The sequence below is a fragment of the Salmo salar genome, chromosome 20 (genome assembly GCF_965601325.2).
Source record: "Salmo salar chromosome 20, fSalSal1, whole genome shotgun sequence".
NCBI classification, from domain to species: domain Eukaryota; kingdom Metazoa; phylum Chordata; class Actinopteri; order Salmoniformes; family Salmonidae; genus Salmo; species Salmo salar.
The window spans coordinates 69,519,930-69,532,846 of NC_138310.1; the positions used below are offsets into that span (position 1 = coordinate 69,519,930).

Below are 12,917 nucleotides of genomic sequence, written 5' to 3' on the forward strand. Positions count from 1 at the left end.
AAAGAGATTCTGTAGATAACTGGGCTATTGGTAAGGGTGCTGCTGTGGACTTTAAAATATATTTTGCCAAAACATGACATTAGTTCAGTGCATTACAAATGCCAATACGATATATTGCATGTATGCAGATAGCTACTGTAGCAGATAGCTACTTAGCAACCACTCTTAGACATCCAGGTTACAGTATGATCATTTTCTGTGAATTCCACATTATGTTACTCTATTTGTCAGATGAAGACACATTGTCATAGAAAGTGTAATGAAAATCTTCACATTTACTGGGAAGCATTGATTTTTCTCAGCCAGTGAATCCATAATGCATGGAGCAAATGGCCAGCTGTGTGTGTGTGTATCTTATATTTTATTATCCATTATGAAGTGCCCTGGGGATGTTGAACATGTCTCCAGAGGGTTCAGTAAGAAAAGCATTGCTGCATTAAAACACCTCAGGAGAGTTGAGCGTTTGGCTCACTGATCTGTGCTCTATTGGGCTACCCTGATACAGTAGCTCTGAGTGTCATGACCCCTCATATACCTGAACCTTTTATATTGCCCTGGAGAGACATGTGGGTATCATTGTATTTCAAAACCAAAGATAAAGTAACAACCAAGGTACTCAGCAGATTGAGTCACTGGATTACAAAGGTAAAGAAATGGTAAAGAAAAGTTCAAGACTCCTTTGTGACTCTCTTATGACTCATTTATGCTAAGCTGATTAGTTGTATTTGGATTGCAAATGTTTTTTGTAATTTAACACCGTTCAGGTTGATCCTGGCAGGCTGACCTGAGGGAGGTAGCTGTGATTGACAGCCCTCCAACCACCCCGCCTCCAAATTCCTGCACTCCAGGAGATGGACAAATGGCCCAGACATCTGGAACTGGTTTACTAAAATGGGGCCATCCGCAGAGGGCCAAACTCTCAGAAAATCACATTTGCTCTTCTCGCTCTCTCCTTGGTTGGCAAAAATATATCTAAAACAGTATAAACTGAAGCAAAATCATAGCCAGCTTTTCCTACAAAGCCGTACTTTTCCAGAGCAGGATGTTGTAATATAGGAGATGTAATCTGGAGTAAACCTTCTTTTGTGGAGTCAAACTTCTTTTTTTGATCAGTCTTTGAAATTCGAAGAGACCCGTGTGCCAAAGGACTGTGCTTTGGCAACCACTGCAAGGAGCTGAGGGGATAGCTGAAAGCTCTCTGTGTCTTTAAGGAGGAGCACACAATGGAACACTCTCAGAGCACAGAGATCTGTGGAGTTACAGCCAGCCGCCATTACACAAAGTCAGGCCGCTCTCCTCCTTTCCCTCTCCCCTTCTCACAGACTTCATACATCAGTCCACAGTATTATGGTTCCCTGCCTGGAACTAGTGTCTCTGACTGCTTCTGTTTAAGGACCTCTCGAAACCACTAGTGTGTGTGTGTTTACAGGGGGAGTTTCAAGTAAATAAAGGAAGGATGTTAGGCGGCATGTGAAAGTAAATATAGTTCTGCGCTAGGCACTGAGGAAGACGTAAGTGCTATTGTTACAGGACACACCCTGTGAGTCAGTACAGCAGACAAAATGAAATCACATGAATGCAGCTCTATGAAATACAGGGAATTCTGTGAAATTGTGAAACCCTTTTGGAATGACAACAGTGGGGTATGCGTTGAAACCCAAACAATTTATATGTTTTCATATACAGACACACCTAGCAATTGTGGAATGCCACAGGCTGTTGGGGACAGGGTAGTAAACAAAGTTACAAATAATTAAAAGTTAATACATTTATGTAAAGTACACAGATGTGTAGAATAATCCATCTATTTTACATCTATACAAAGTTATACACCGAATGTACAAAACATTAAGAACACCTGCTCTTTCCATGACAGACTGACCAGGTGAAAGCTATGATCCCCTTATTGATGTCACTTGTTAAATCCACTTCAAATCAGTGTAGATGAAGGGAAGGAGACAGGTTAAAGAAGGATTTTTAAGCCTTGAGACATGGATTGTGTACATGTGCCATTTAGAGGGTGAATGGGAATGAAAAAAATATTTAAGTGCCTTTGAACAGGGTATGGTAGTAGGTTCCAGGCACACCGGCTTGTGTCAAGAACTGCAATGCTTCTGGGTTTTTCACGCTCAACAGTTTCCCATGTGTATCAGAATGGTTCACCACCCAAAGGACATTGAGCCAACTTGACAACCATGGGAAGCATTGGAGTCAACATGGGCCATCACCCCTGGGGAACGCTTTGGACACCTTGTAGAGTCCATGACCCAACAAATTGAGGCTGTTCTCAGGGGTGCAACTCAATATTAGGAAGGTGTTCTTAATGTTTTGTACACTAAGTGTATACACTATTGATAAAGAAATATAAAACATCTTTACGCAGATGTTTAACATTCAAAACAGTTCAAGTGCAGTTATGTCTCTTTCGGTCCATATTATACCACAGGAATAGCAACCAAGGCAGGTGTTCAAACATGCAGTTGTTGTTGCACAGAATATCTGAAGGATTTTGGCCAATGTAGATCCAAAGTTGATGCTGTAGAAAAGCTGCGACATTTATAACATTTCAAAGTAGGGTGAATAATACAATGCATCAAATACATCACGTATATTGTTTCAGTTAAAACACACTTCTCTGTCAGAAGAGATAAGAAAATACAGGACGAAACATGTCTGTGTCTAATAAACTGCCTGGAGCCAATTTTATGTTTTGAAATAAATGGTCACTGTCATGGGAAACTGATTCAATAACAGAGCAGCGAAAATCCCCTAGGTGACGTTCAAGAATTTGTTTCTGCATTGATTTGTTCAGATCACATTTCAACCAGTTGTGTAACAGCTCTTTGAAACAGAACACGCAATGTTGGCTTCCAGGTCTTAGGCCATGTAAACATGACTGAGGAAGATAGCAGGAGAATTTGTCCACAATAATATCTGATTGAAATGATAACTAGACATCTGAGGAGGCTGGTGGGAGGAGCTATAGGAGGACAGGCTCATTGTAATGGCTAGAATGGAACATGTTTGATAACATTCCATATTTTCAACTCCAGACATTACAATGAGCCTGTCCTCCTATAGCTCCTCCCACCAGCCTCCTATGCTAGACATACATAACTACATACTCTACATAAGATGTTAACCTTTTGGTCTGACATAAGAGTGGTCCTTGCACAGTAATGTGTATACTGATGATTGTTATGGAACATAATATGTTTCCTAGTGGCTGAGGTATCTTTTTTAGTTCCAGATCCTAAAATCTCCTTCAAAATTGGAAGAGGAAAAGCTAAATGGTTTGAAGATAATATCCATCAATGCTATTGCTAGCTTGTTACTGTAATTTAAATACATGATTTATGCATAACAAGCATGACATGACAGTGTATCAACAGTGGTTTGAAATAAATACCTCAGGCCTTTGGAATAAAAGCAAAACACAAATTTAATTTAAACAAAACTGTTCAAATAGTAATTATCATGTTTGGCAGCAATAACAAAAATTGTTCTTTGCATATAGTGATATAAGGCACAGTTTTAGCACTAATGTGCTAGTTAGATGTCCATACCGAAGGCAACAATCCCAACACAATCACGACACAATGCCTTTAACATCACAGGTTAGCACCTCGTCATGTTTCTGTTCCTGTCCAAGCTGCCTGTGAAACTGGCCCTGCTTTTGAGCCCTCCAACAATGGATATTCTGGCCCAGGGTAATACTCTTGATGCTTGGCAAGTGACTTAGCATGTTATTTGGCAATGACGTTACTCCAGAGTTGGACAGATTGAGCTCCTGTAGAGACACAAGTCCACTGAACACAGCTGGGCTCAGTGTCTTTAGCTTGGCGTTGTTGGACAGGTCCAAGACCTGAAGGCTCTGAAGGCCTCTGAAGCTGTTAGGCTGGATGTCAGAGAGCTCAGGAAGCGCACTGAGGGATAGGTGAACCAGGTCCTTGAGGTCCTCAAAGGCCCCCTCCTCAATGCGCGAGATAATGTTCACATCCAGGCTTAGATCCCTCAACGGGATGCCTTTTAGCTTGGGCACGGCCCTCAGCTGATTGGCTGCTAGAGTCAGGTTCTGGACATGTAGCAAGGGGCTCCTAGAGGAACTCCTGGAGACCACCGTCAGCCGGTTGTGGGACAGATCCACGTTGATTGGCTCTCCGTGACCTTTAGTGATGAACATGTCCAGGTCAAACTCCCGGAAGTGGTTGTGGCTGAGGTCCACCTCAGCCAGAGGAAGGCCAGAGAAGCAGCCCTCATCCAGGACCTCCAGGGAGTTGTGGCTGAGGTCCAGAGATTCCAGGTAGCGCAGCCTGGACAGGGCCTTGGGGCTGACCATGGAGATGCGGTTGTTGCTGAGGTCCAGGCTGACCAACGTGGTATAGCCAGGTCCAGAGAGCATAGTGTCGGTCAGCAGGGACATGGAGTTGGAGGACAAGTCCAGGTGGGCAGTGTCCAGGGGGATGGGGATGGGGCTGGTGCCCACTCCCCTGCAATCCACCCTGGTCAGGCTGAAGCTGTCGAACAAGCCAAAGCTCTCCACCTCACAGTGGCAGCTTGGGTGACAGTTCTTCACAGCTCCAGCCTGGCAGTGAACAGCCAGGAGCATCCACAGACTAACACACAGGAGGAACGCCATCATGTTCTGAAGGGGACACAAATACAAAACAAAAGATGTTACTTCTAATGTATGTTTGGGCTATAAACAAATGATATATTGTAGTGACTAGCAGATATCTGAGAAAAGGTAGGAGAGATACATGGAATACGTGACTAGTAATCTAATGTCTTCCATTCTTTCAAATTAAAAGGAACAGCTAATTGGATATTATTCTCAGTGACCCAAAAGAAACAAATACAGTACATGTGTGATTAACAGCACTTTGCATCATCCAGTGAACAGAGCAACATCCTGATAAACTAGAGGAGATTGGGGCTCCATAGACACTACAGAGAGTAGAAAATCTCTGAGTCACAATGATATGCACTCCATTACAGGGATACATTAAGGATATAAATACATAGAGCTAGCGTTAAACACATCATGCATAAATATAATCTCTACATACACATTAAATACAAAATAAATATGACAAATGCGGTAATGGCCATAAGCGAGTCATTTCCTTTTTATTTAGCAGACACGTTAGCAGTATTCCTTCCCTCACGCCACTTCACTGAACAACGTAACAAAGATTACTCTCGGAACAGACAGTAAATGTAGTTTTAGAATTCAAATGTAGAGTTTTTCCTTTCAAAATGCCACCTGTTACCGGAAACACTTCAAGCTTTCCTTGCAACACACACCAACAGCCCTAATTTCTCTTTTCTTTGGGCTCCCAATGGATTTGACCTCATTTTCTTGATCAAAGAGCTCATTCCCACTTATTTTTCTTAGTTTACAATACAAACTATTCATGGTTGTGAGGATGCAAAACGGAGACATCATCACTCAAGGTCCTTATAATATCTGTCTCATATCTCTAAGTGTGCTTACATTGGGAAGAAGGAAATGTGACTTTAGGAGAGTCAGTCTCCTCCAAGCAGACAGTTGTGTATTAAGATGTCTGACACCAGTAGCTACTCATTAGAAAGTTCACATTTACAGCTTAAGTACTGTGTGTCAAATGGCACACATTGATGACTACCGTATCACAAATAACAATGGAATGTCAGACAAAACCGTTAACCATGAAAACATTTAAATAAGTATAATAACCAAGCAATAACTAAAACAGAACATGCACTTCATACCTCTATTTTCTGTTGTTGTCGCTAGTTTCCTGTTCACTCCACAGCACTAGATATCTGACTGAGAAGAAGGCTGGTGGTTCACAGGACTTTTGTTCCCGAACCCACCTAACCAGCGTCCTTTGTGGAGGTAAATGATCTGCTCCTAAACCTATTAGTGCACTTGGCAGCAACACTGCCATAATGAGCAAAGCACAGAGTACCCACACGCAACACATGGAAATTGGGCAAAGGTTAAAGAGGCAATCAGCAGTTTTACTTCGAAATTAATGATATGTACCCATTGAGTACTAAAAAGAACATAACTTAGAAATGCCTCATGAGCTTAGTTCAACTGTCATACCCCATCAGAACCCACAATATAAGCTTGTTTTACTCCAATGTTTGTAAACAGAGTAAATGTAAACACACACTGTATTGCCTAAAAACCTGGATAAAACTATCATTTTGATATCATGGATGGTCTGTCCTAACATCTATAGCTTAGTCTTTGAATTTGAGAGTGGTAACATTTTTCTAGCCCCATCCCAACTGCTTTTTACCGAAACAATGGTGGGGAGAACGCTTTGATATTGTTTAAATGGCTCATTGCTGCTTTAAGAAGTGTAGTTGTATAACAACTGAATAAGCGTTCACTGGTCAGGAGGTGTATACCCAAGCATGACCCAGCAGAAAAGCCATTGAAGGATTGATCATTAATTTGTGCAGTAGGCCAAGGTTAGCTACTGTATAGTCTGTGGAAGGTTATCACATCAAGCTTTCGTGCAGACAAATTACCCTCGTGGCCTCATGGGTGGAAGGTTATTACTTTGCCAAGATAATGCATCCACCTGACAGGTGTGGCATATCAAGAATCTGATTAAACAGCACGATCATTACATAGGTGCACCTTGTGCTGAGGTCAAAAGGCCACTCAAATGTGCAGTTTTGTCATACAACAATGCCACAGATGTCTCAAGTTGAGTGTGCAATTGGCATGCAGACTGCAGGAATGTCCACCAGAACTGTTGCCAGATAATTGAATGTTAATTTCTCTACCATAAGCCTCCTCCAAAGTGGTTTTAGATAATTTTGCAATACGTCCAACCAGCCACACAACATTTCCCAGTTATTCCATGGCCTGCATGTTTGGGATGCTCTGGATCGTCATGTACGACAGTGTGTTCCAGTTCATGCCAATTTCCAGCATAGCCATTGAAGAAGAGTGGGTCAACATTCCACAGGCCACAATCAACAGCATGATCAACTCTATGTGAAGGAGATGTGTCGTGCTGCATGAGGCAAATGGTGGTCACACCAGATACTGACTGGTTTTCTGATCCATGCTCCTACCTTTTTTTAATAAGGTATCTGTGACCAGTCATGTGAAATCCATAGACTAGGGCCTAATGAATATATTTCAATTAACTGATTTCCTTATATGAACTGTAACTAAAATCAAATGTTTGAAATTGTTGCATGTTGCGTTTATATTTTTGTTCAGTATATATAGTGTAATATTGGGATGCAAACTCAAAATGGAATACATACTATATTTGACATGGTACAGGTGTCTTCTTTTTTTAAAGACTATAACCATGTGTGAGAGGTGTATACTTTTACTTCAAATTAGATGTGTTTAAGACTACCAAGAAACACTGTGTGACCCTGATTTACCCTACAGCAGTAAAAGGTTTTAAGAGTTATCAGGTATGTTAATTGTAGATGGCCTGCAAAGGCTACAGAAGGTTATTATGTAACAGGGGATGTTGGATAATCAAAAAGGAAATCTGGAATACTTTAGATTCAACATGAAGACTGATGTGGTAATCTGCCCAGAAACTGATATACTCAACTGGAGCTGTTCATGTTGTGTGGCGGTTGAGTCAGTTTATTCTAATAATCTAAAAGTTTAAAAAATACATTTTAAAAATGGCAAATTTGTACAGAATTTCAGTAATATAGCAAAATATCATCCCGCAAAGAGCTATCTTGGATTTCCATATATACTAAACCAAAATATTAACGCAACATTCAATAATGTAAACGATTTTACTAAGTTACAGTTCTTATAAGGAAATCAGTCAATTGAAATAAATGAATTAGGCCCTAATCTATGGATTTCACATGACTGGGCAGGGGCGCAGCCAATCACAATGAGTTTTTCCCCCACAAAAGGGCTTTATTACAGACAGAAATACTCCTGTTTCATCAGCTGTCCGGGTGGATGGTCTCAGACGATCCCGCAGGTGAAGAAGCCGGATGTGGAGGTCCTGGGCTGGCGGGGTTACACGTGGTCTGCGGTTGTGAGGCCGGTTGGACGTACTGCCAAATTCTCTAAAATGACGGAGGCGGCTTACGGTAAGGAAATGAACATTCAAATCTCTGGCAACAGCTCTGGTGGAAATTCCTGCAGTCAGAATGCCAATTGCACAGTCGCAAAACTTGAGACATCTGTGGCATTGTGTTGTGTGACAAAACAGCACATTTTAGAGTTGCCTTTTATTGCCCCCAGCACAAGGTGCATCTGTGTAATGATCATGCTGTTTAATTGAACCTTGTTTAACTAGGCAAGTCAGTTAAGAACAAATTCTTCTTTACAATGAAGGTCTAGGTTCAATGAAGGTTCCACTGGATATCATAAGGTGAATGCACCAATTTGTAAGTCGCTCTGGATAAGAGCGTCTGCTAAATGACTTAAATGTAAATGTCTACCGGGGAACAGTGGGTTAACTGCCTTGTTCAGGGGCAGAATGACAGATTTTTACCTTGTCAGTTTGGGGATTCGATCCAGCAACCTTTCGGTTACTGGCCCAATGCTCAAACCAGCTTCTTGATAGGCCACACATGTCAGGTGGATGGATTATTTTGGCAAAGGAGAAATCCTCACTAACAGTGATGTAAACAAATGTGTGCACAACATTTGAGAGAAATAAGCTTTTTGTGCATATGGAACATTTCTTGGATCTTTTGTTCCAGCTCATGACACGAGACCAACATTTTACATGTTGCGCTTACATTTTTGTTCAGTATAAATAGGTCAGTTTCCCCCATCTTCAGTTGAGCCACTCTGTCCTCAGTGTGTGAAAGAGAGAGAATGTGTTTTCTTTGGATTTGTTGACTCAAAGCCTGGGTCCCCCCTACCATACAAGATAGGGCAGATAGCCAAAATAAGTAGAAGATATCAAATGACGGTGAGTGAGTATTTCCCCATTAAACAAGATCAATAGATGTATTATGCTTCTGCTTACCACAAATCCAAGGTAAGGTATGTATCTTTCATGAGGTTTTGTTTTCACAATACTAGATGAACTTCTACAACTCATTTGTTTCCATTTTAATAAAAACAATTACTTCAACGGGGAATCATCCTCCGCCATCCTCCCATCCCACGTTTACAAGCCTGCATACTCCCCAGACATGGACTACACCCTGCCGCGATGACATCGCTTGTCCATATATGTATATATTCTTCATTTCATAACTTACTTAGATTTGTTTGTATTGGGTATATGTTGTGAAATTGGTAGATATTGCTGCACTGTCGGAGCTAGAAGCACAAGCATTTCGCTACACCCGCAATAACATCTGCTAAAAACGTGTATGTGACCAATACAATTTTATTTGAGTGACTGGCTTTATTAGCACACATATGAGGGGGCAGTCTAAAGCCATGCAGTGGACATCTGTGGCTAAGTTCAGAAGTCTAGCCTACTACATTGGTGCTAGCTAGTGAATTTTCCCTCTCTCTTCATTGTCCATGTATGTTGTCCATGAATACATCTGCTGCTCTTTTACTGGGGACATTGAACTTCTCCACACCAGGTGTTCCTCTCATCCTTTCACCAATAAATTACAGCAAACAGTAAATGGCTGTTAGCCCAGACTTACAATCAGCCCACTATAATTACTTGACAACTATGGCTGTCCGCACCTCAACTCTCCTCAGGGGAAATTGTAGGCCACAAACACATCTCACTTTTAGGATCTTGTCTTTCAACATGCTTATATCCTCAAAAAGACAACATATACTTTCCGTATTCTTTAACGTTCAACATGTGAGTAATGCTAAGCTATGTGGGAACTGGGAATTATGTTTTATTGCATTTTCGGCTATTTTCCAGTGTAATTTGATGTCCTGGCATCTGAGGGTGGTTTGAGCCTCATTAGAATAGGTCTAAGTAGGCCTTTGCAATGTTGCTCATACCTGATCTCTACAGCAGACAGCAGGTCTATCACAGTTCAGAAGGATTCTCCATGTGATGGAGAGTACACTCCCAGAAAAAAATGGTTCCAAAAGGGTTATTTGTCTGTCCCCATAGGAGAACCCTTTTTGGTTCTAGATAGCACCTTTATTTCCCTAAGAGTGCATTTTACCAGCTAAATCCCAAAGTCAAAGCCTACAAACAATTTAATTAGGAGAGATTGTGTGGGCGCGCTAATCCATTTAAGCCAAATTAATGCATGACATTAAGAAGAGCCAGGTTTAATGTGAGCTTGAAGTAGTGCAGAAAACAGTATAGGCTAGTCTCATCAGGACAACAAGTCCTCAGTTTCCATGATTAATAGGATTGAACTATTGCACTGATAGCACAGGCCAAATGTCAGTGTTGTTAAAGTTTAAAAAGCATTTCAAGACTTCAAAAGTGATCTTATCTCAAGATGAGTTCCACACCATCTGTTGTGAAGATCCAGCTAAATGACTCAATCCCAAATAAATGGAAACGATGGGCACAAATTTGATCATTTCAGACACTAATTTCATAGGCGCCATCTGAAACTATCTTTTCCATTCATTTGGTATTGAGGAATACACAGCATGGTGCATGGGTGGCATTGGGTGAGTCCCTCGTGGATGGTGGTCTCTGAGCCCTCTAGCTATGTCACAATGGGACACCGGACTATCGCGTCCTAGCGTCTGTGGACTATAACTTAGTTTAAAACATACTATATAGATATGGCATGCGATTATCTCAATATTAAACCTATTTTGAGTCATGAAAACGTAGATTTAGAGTAAATTCTTCAAAAAGTAATAATCATTAAGCCATGGCAATGTCTTGCTTGCATTCTTTAAATAAAGTCTGACTCAAAGCCCTGTACATGCATTTCCACACAGGCTGCCTAAACGCCCCTTTCAATAAAAAAAAATTGTATTTAAGCGCAATATGAACTGGCCTCAGTGAGTAAAACAAGGCTAGCAAATTGACTTCGTTTGCCCCTGGAGATCAAATTTCCTGTAGCCGTGGCAAACCTCGCCTTACCTTGCAGCCTGCCTACTTTTCTGAGACCGTCAAACTCATCCGTGTGGTACCTGAGAAATGAATCAAATCTCATACGTACCAGACTACTCCCAAGTCCCGCCACCTTCTGTCAATTATCACTCGACTTGTCACATTTCCATGAAACACGTCACTCAACTAAGTTTTACGCATTTGGCCTGTGAATAAGTATTCTTCAAGGTTTTAAGTATATGATTATAAGTGTAATTAACTAGTATGTACAATTTGCACCTAATAGCCTATCAGAGGAGCGCAGTTTTTCTGAGAAATCAGAAATATGATCTGACCTCCGTCGTTCCAAGGCTTGAAAACCTTGAAATCCAAAGAAAAGTTTAAAATACCGTTGATAATAAGGACTATTCTAACTTGCTCACGCATTTCAGACATACCTTTACCATCAAATAGGAATTTAGACTGGTTGCTCTCCTGGACAAACCAGTTTACTTCACCACGCCAAGGAATCTTGACTCAACCTCCGCTCCCATTTTTGTAAATCCAATATCATTGTGCGGTTCAGGCAATTTAGAGATTTCTTGCGGTTTTATATTAACTGTCAGTGCTGCAACTATCTATCCTGACTTGTCGAGACGAGGCTCCCCAGACTTCTTCGTAAAGCACTGAAGTCCAGATAGGTTTCCGCCAGTATGGCTTTGAAGTCGGACACGAAAGAGGCGCACTCTAGCGGCGAGACGGTTGCTTCGGCGACCGAAATGAAGTGATTCTATTGTTACAGATACTGTATGAAGAATGTTATGGAATAGAGCCCCACAGTGGAGGTGTCATAATACCCATAATACCTAGGGTTCAAACAGGGAAATTGTTCCAAAAGGTTTTTCAACCATACATTTTTTTCCCAAAGGGGATTTTAGAAACGCTTAAAATAACGGCTGTGTTTCGTGTATGCTTACCCCGGTGTGACGTTTTGATAACCATGCAAATCTCTCTCAGGCAAGGTGACTTTTCTCAATATATTTGGCTCCATTTACTCACATTCGAAAAGTAGACATTATGCAAAACTACAAATCCCTGCAAGCTCCTGCACATCATCTCTAGCTGACACCTTTGCTAACAGGTATTATGTAAATTTAAAAAAAACTTTCACAAGACAGTTCACGGAATTGTCCATTTAAAGAAATGTAGCCAATTTATTGATTACTCCATTTAGCTAACATTACAGTTAATCTAGAGATTATCATATTTGTCTCGATTTGACAGTCTCGTCCAGATCATCATGGAAAATGTAGTTCTTTATGATAGTGTGAGTGCGTGCGTAGTGTGGGGGGGGGGGGGGGGGGGGGGGGGGGAAGAGATTCAGGCGAATATATTGATAAATGTCACCTTGTCCTACAGATATTTACACAGTTATCAAAACATCATGCCAGGGTAAGCCTACACGAAACACAGCCCTTATTTGAAGTGCTTTAAAATCCCCTAGTAAAAAATTGTGGGAAAACGATTGGAACCATTTCCCCGATTGACCGCTAGGTTTTATGGGTATTATGACTCATACTGTGGTACTCTATAGGATGTCTGTTTTTACTCGGACAATGACGGGGTTCTACTTTAGGAAATATAGCCCTTTTGGCAAAAATAAATTGAGAATATTTTTTGGTACTTGCACACCTTAGGAAAAATGTGGCTGATGATAAATGAAAAATAGGAAACCCCAAATTGATAAAAGATACTGTAAGCTACAGACAGTAGGCTATCTAGAAACCCTCTATTATTAAGGGAATGCTTAACAGAATTTCACAATGTTATGTAGCCTTTAGCCTAAATCTTAAGATGGCATTTAGGAAATCTAAGTAATAAAAGGCAAAATATTTAATTTGGGCAATGGCAAACGTCCCCAATAATGCAGACTAATGGATTCCATGCTTTTAGTTTTTTATATCTACTGCAACC

The 12,917-nt window shown here is 40.9% G+C and overlaps 1 protein-coding gene across 4 annotated transcripts; it reads right to left on the reverse strand.

Annotated features, from left to right (window-relative positions):
- Positions 1-1,646: 1,646 nt before the first annotated feature.
- On the reverse strand, positions 1,647-11,725 carry LOC106581222 (tsukushi). 4 transcript variants are annotated; one of them, XM_014163135.3, is made up of 2 exons: positions 11,402-11,725; positions 1,647-4,645 (listed from the first exon to the last, which is right to left on the reverse strand). In XM_014163135.3, exons 1-2 carry the CDS (start codon positions 11,408-11,410, stop codon positions 3,590-3,592), a joined length of 1,065 nt encoding a protein of 354 aa, XP_014018610.1. In that variant the 5' UTR covers positions 11,411-11,725; the 3' UTR covers positions 1,647-3,589. The 4 variants fall into 4 exon arrangements, with proteins under 4 accessions (XP_014018610.1, XP_014018613.1, XP_014018612.1 ...); XM_014163138.3 differs by lacking the exon at positions 11,402-11,725 and adding an exon at positions 11,074-11,318; XM_014163137.2 differs by lacking the exon at positions 11,402-11,725 and adding an exon at positions 10,995-11,104.
- Between the last annotated feature and the right edge of the window lie 1,192 nt (positions 11,726-12,917).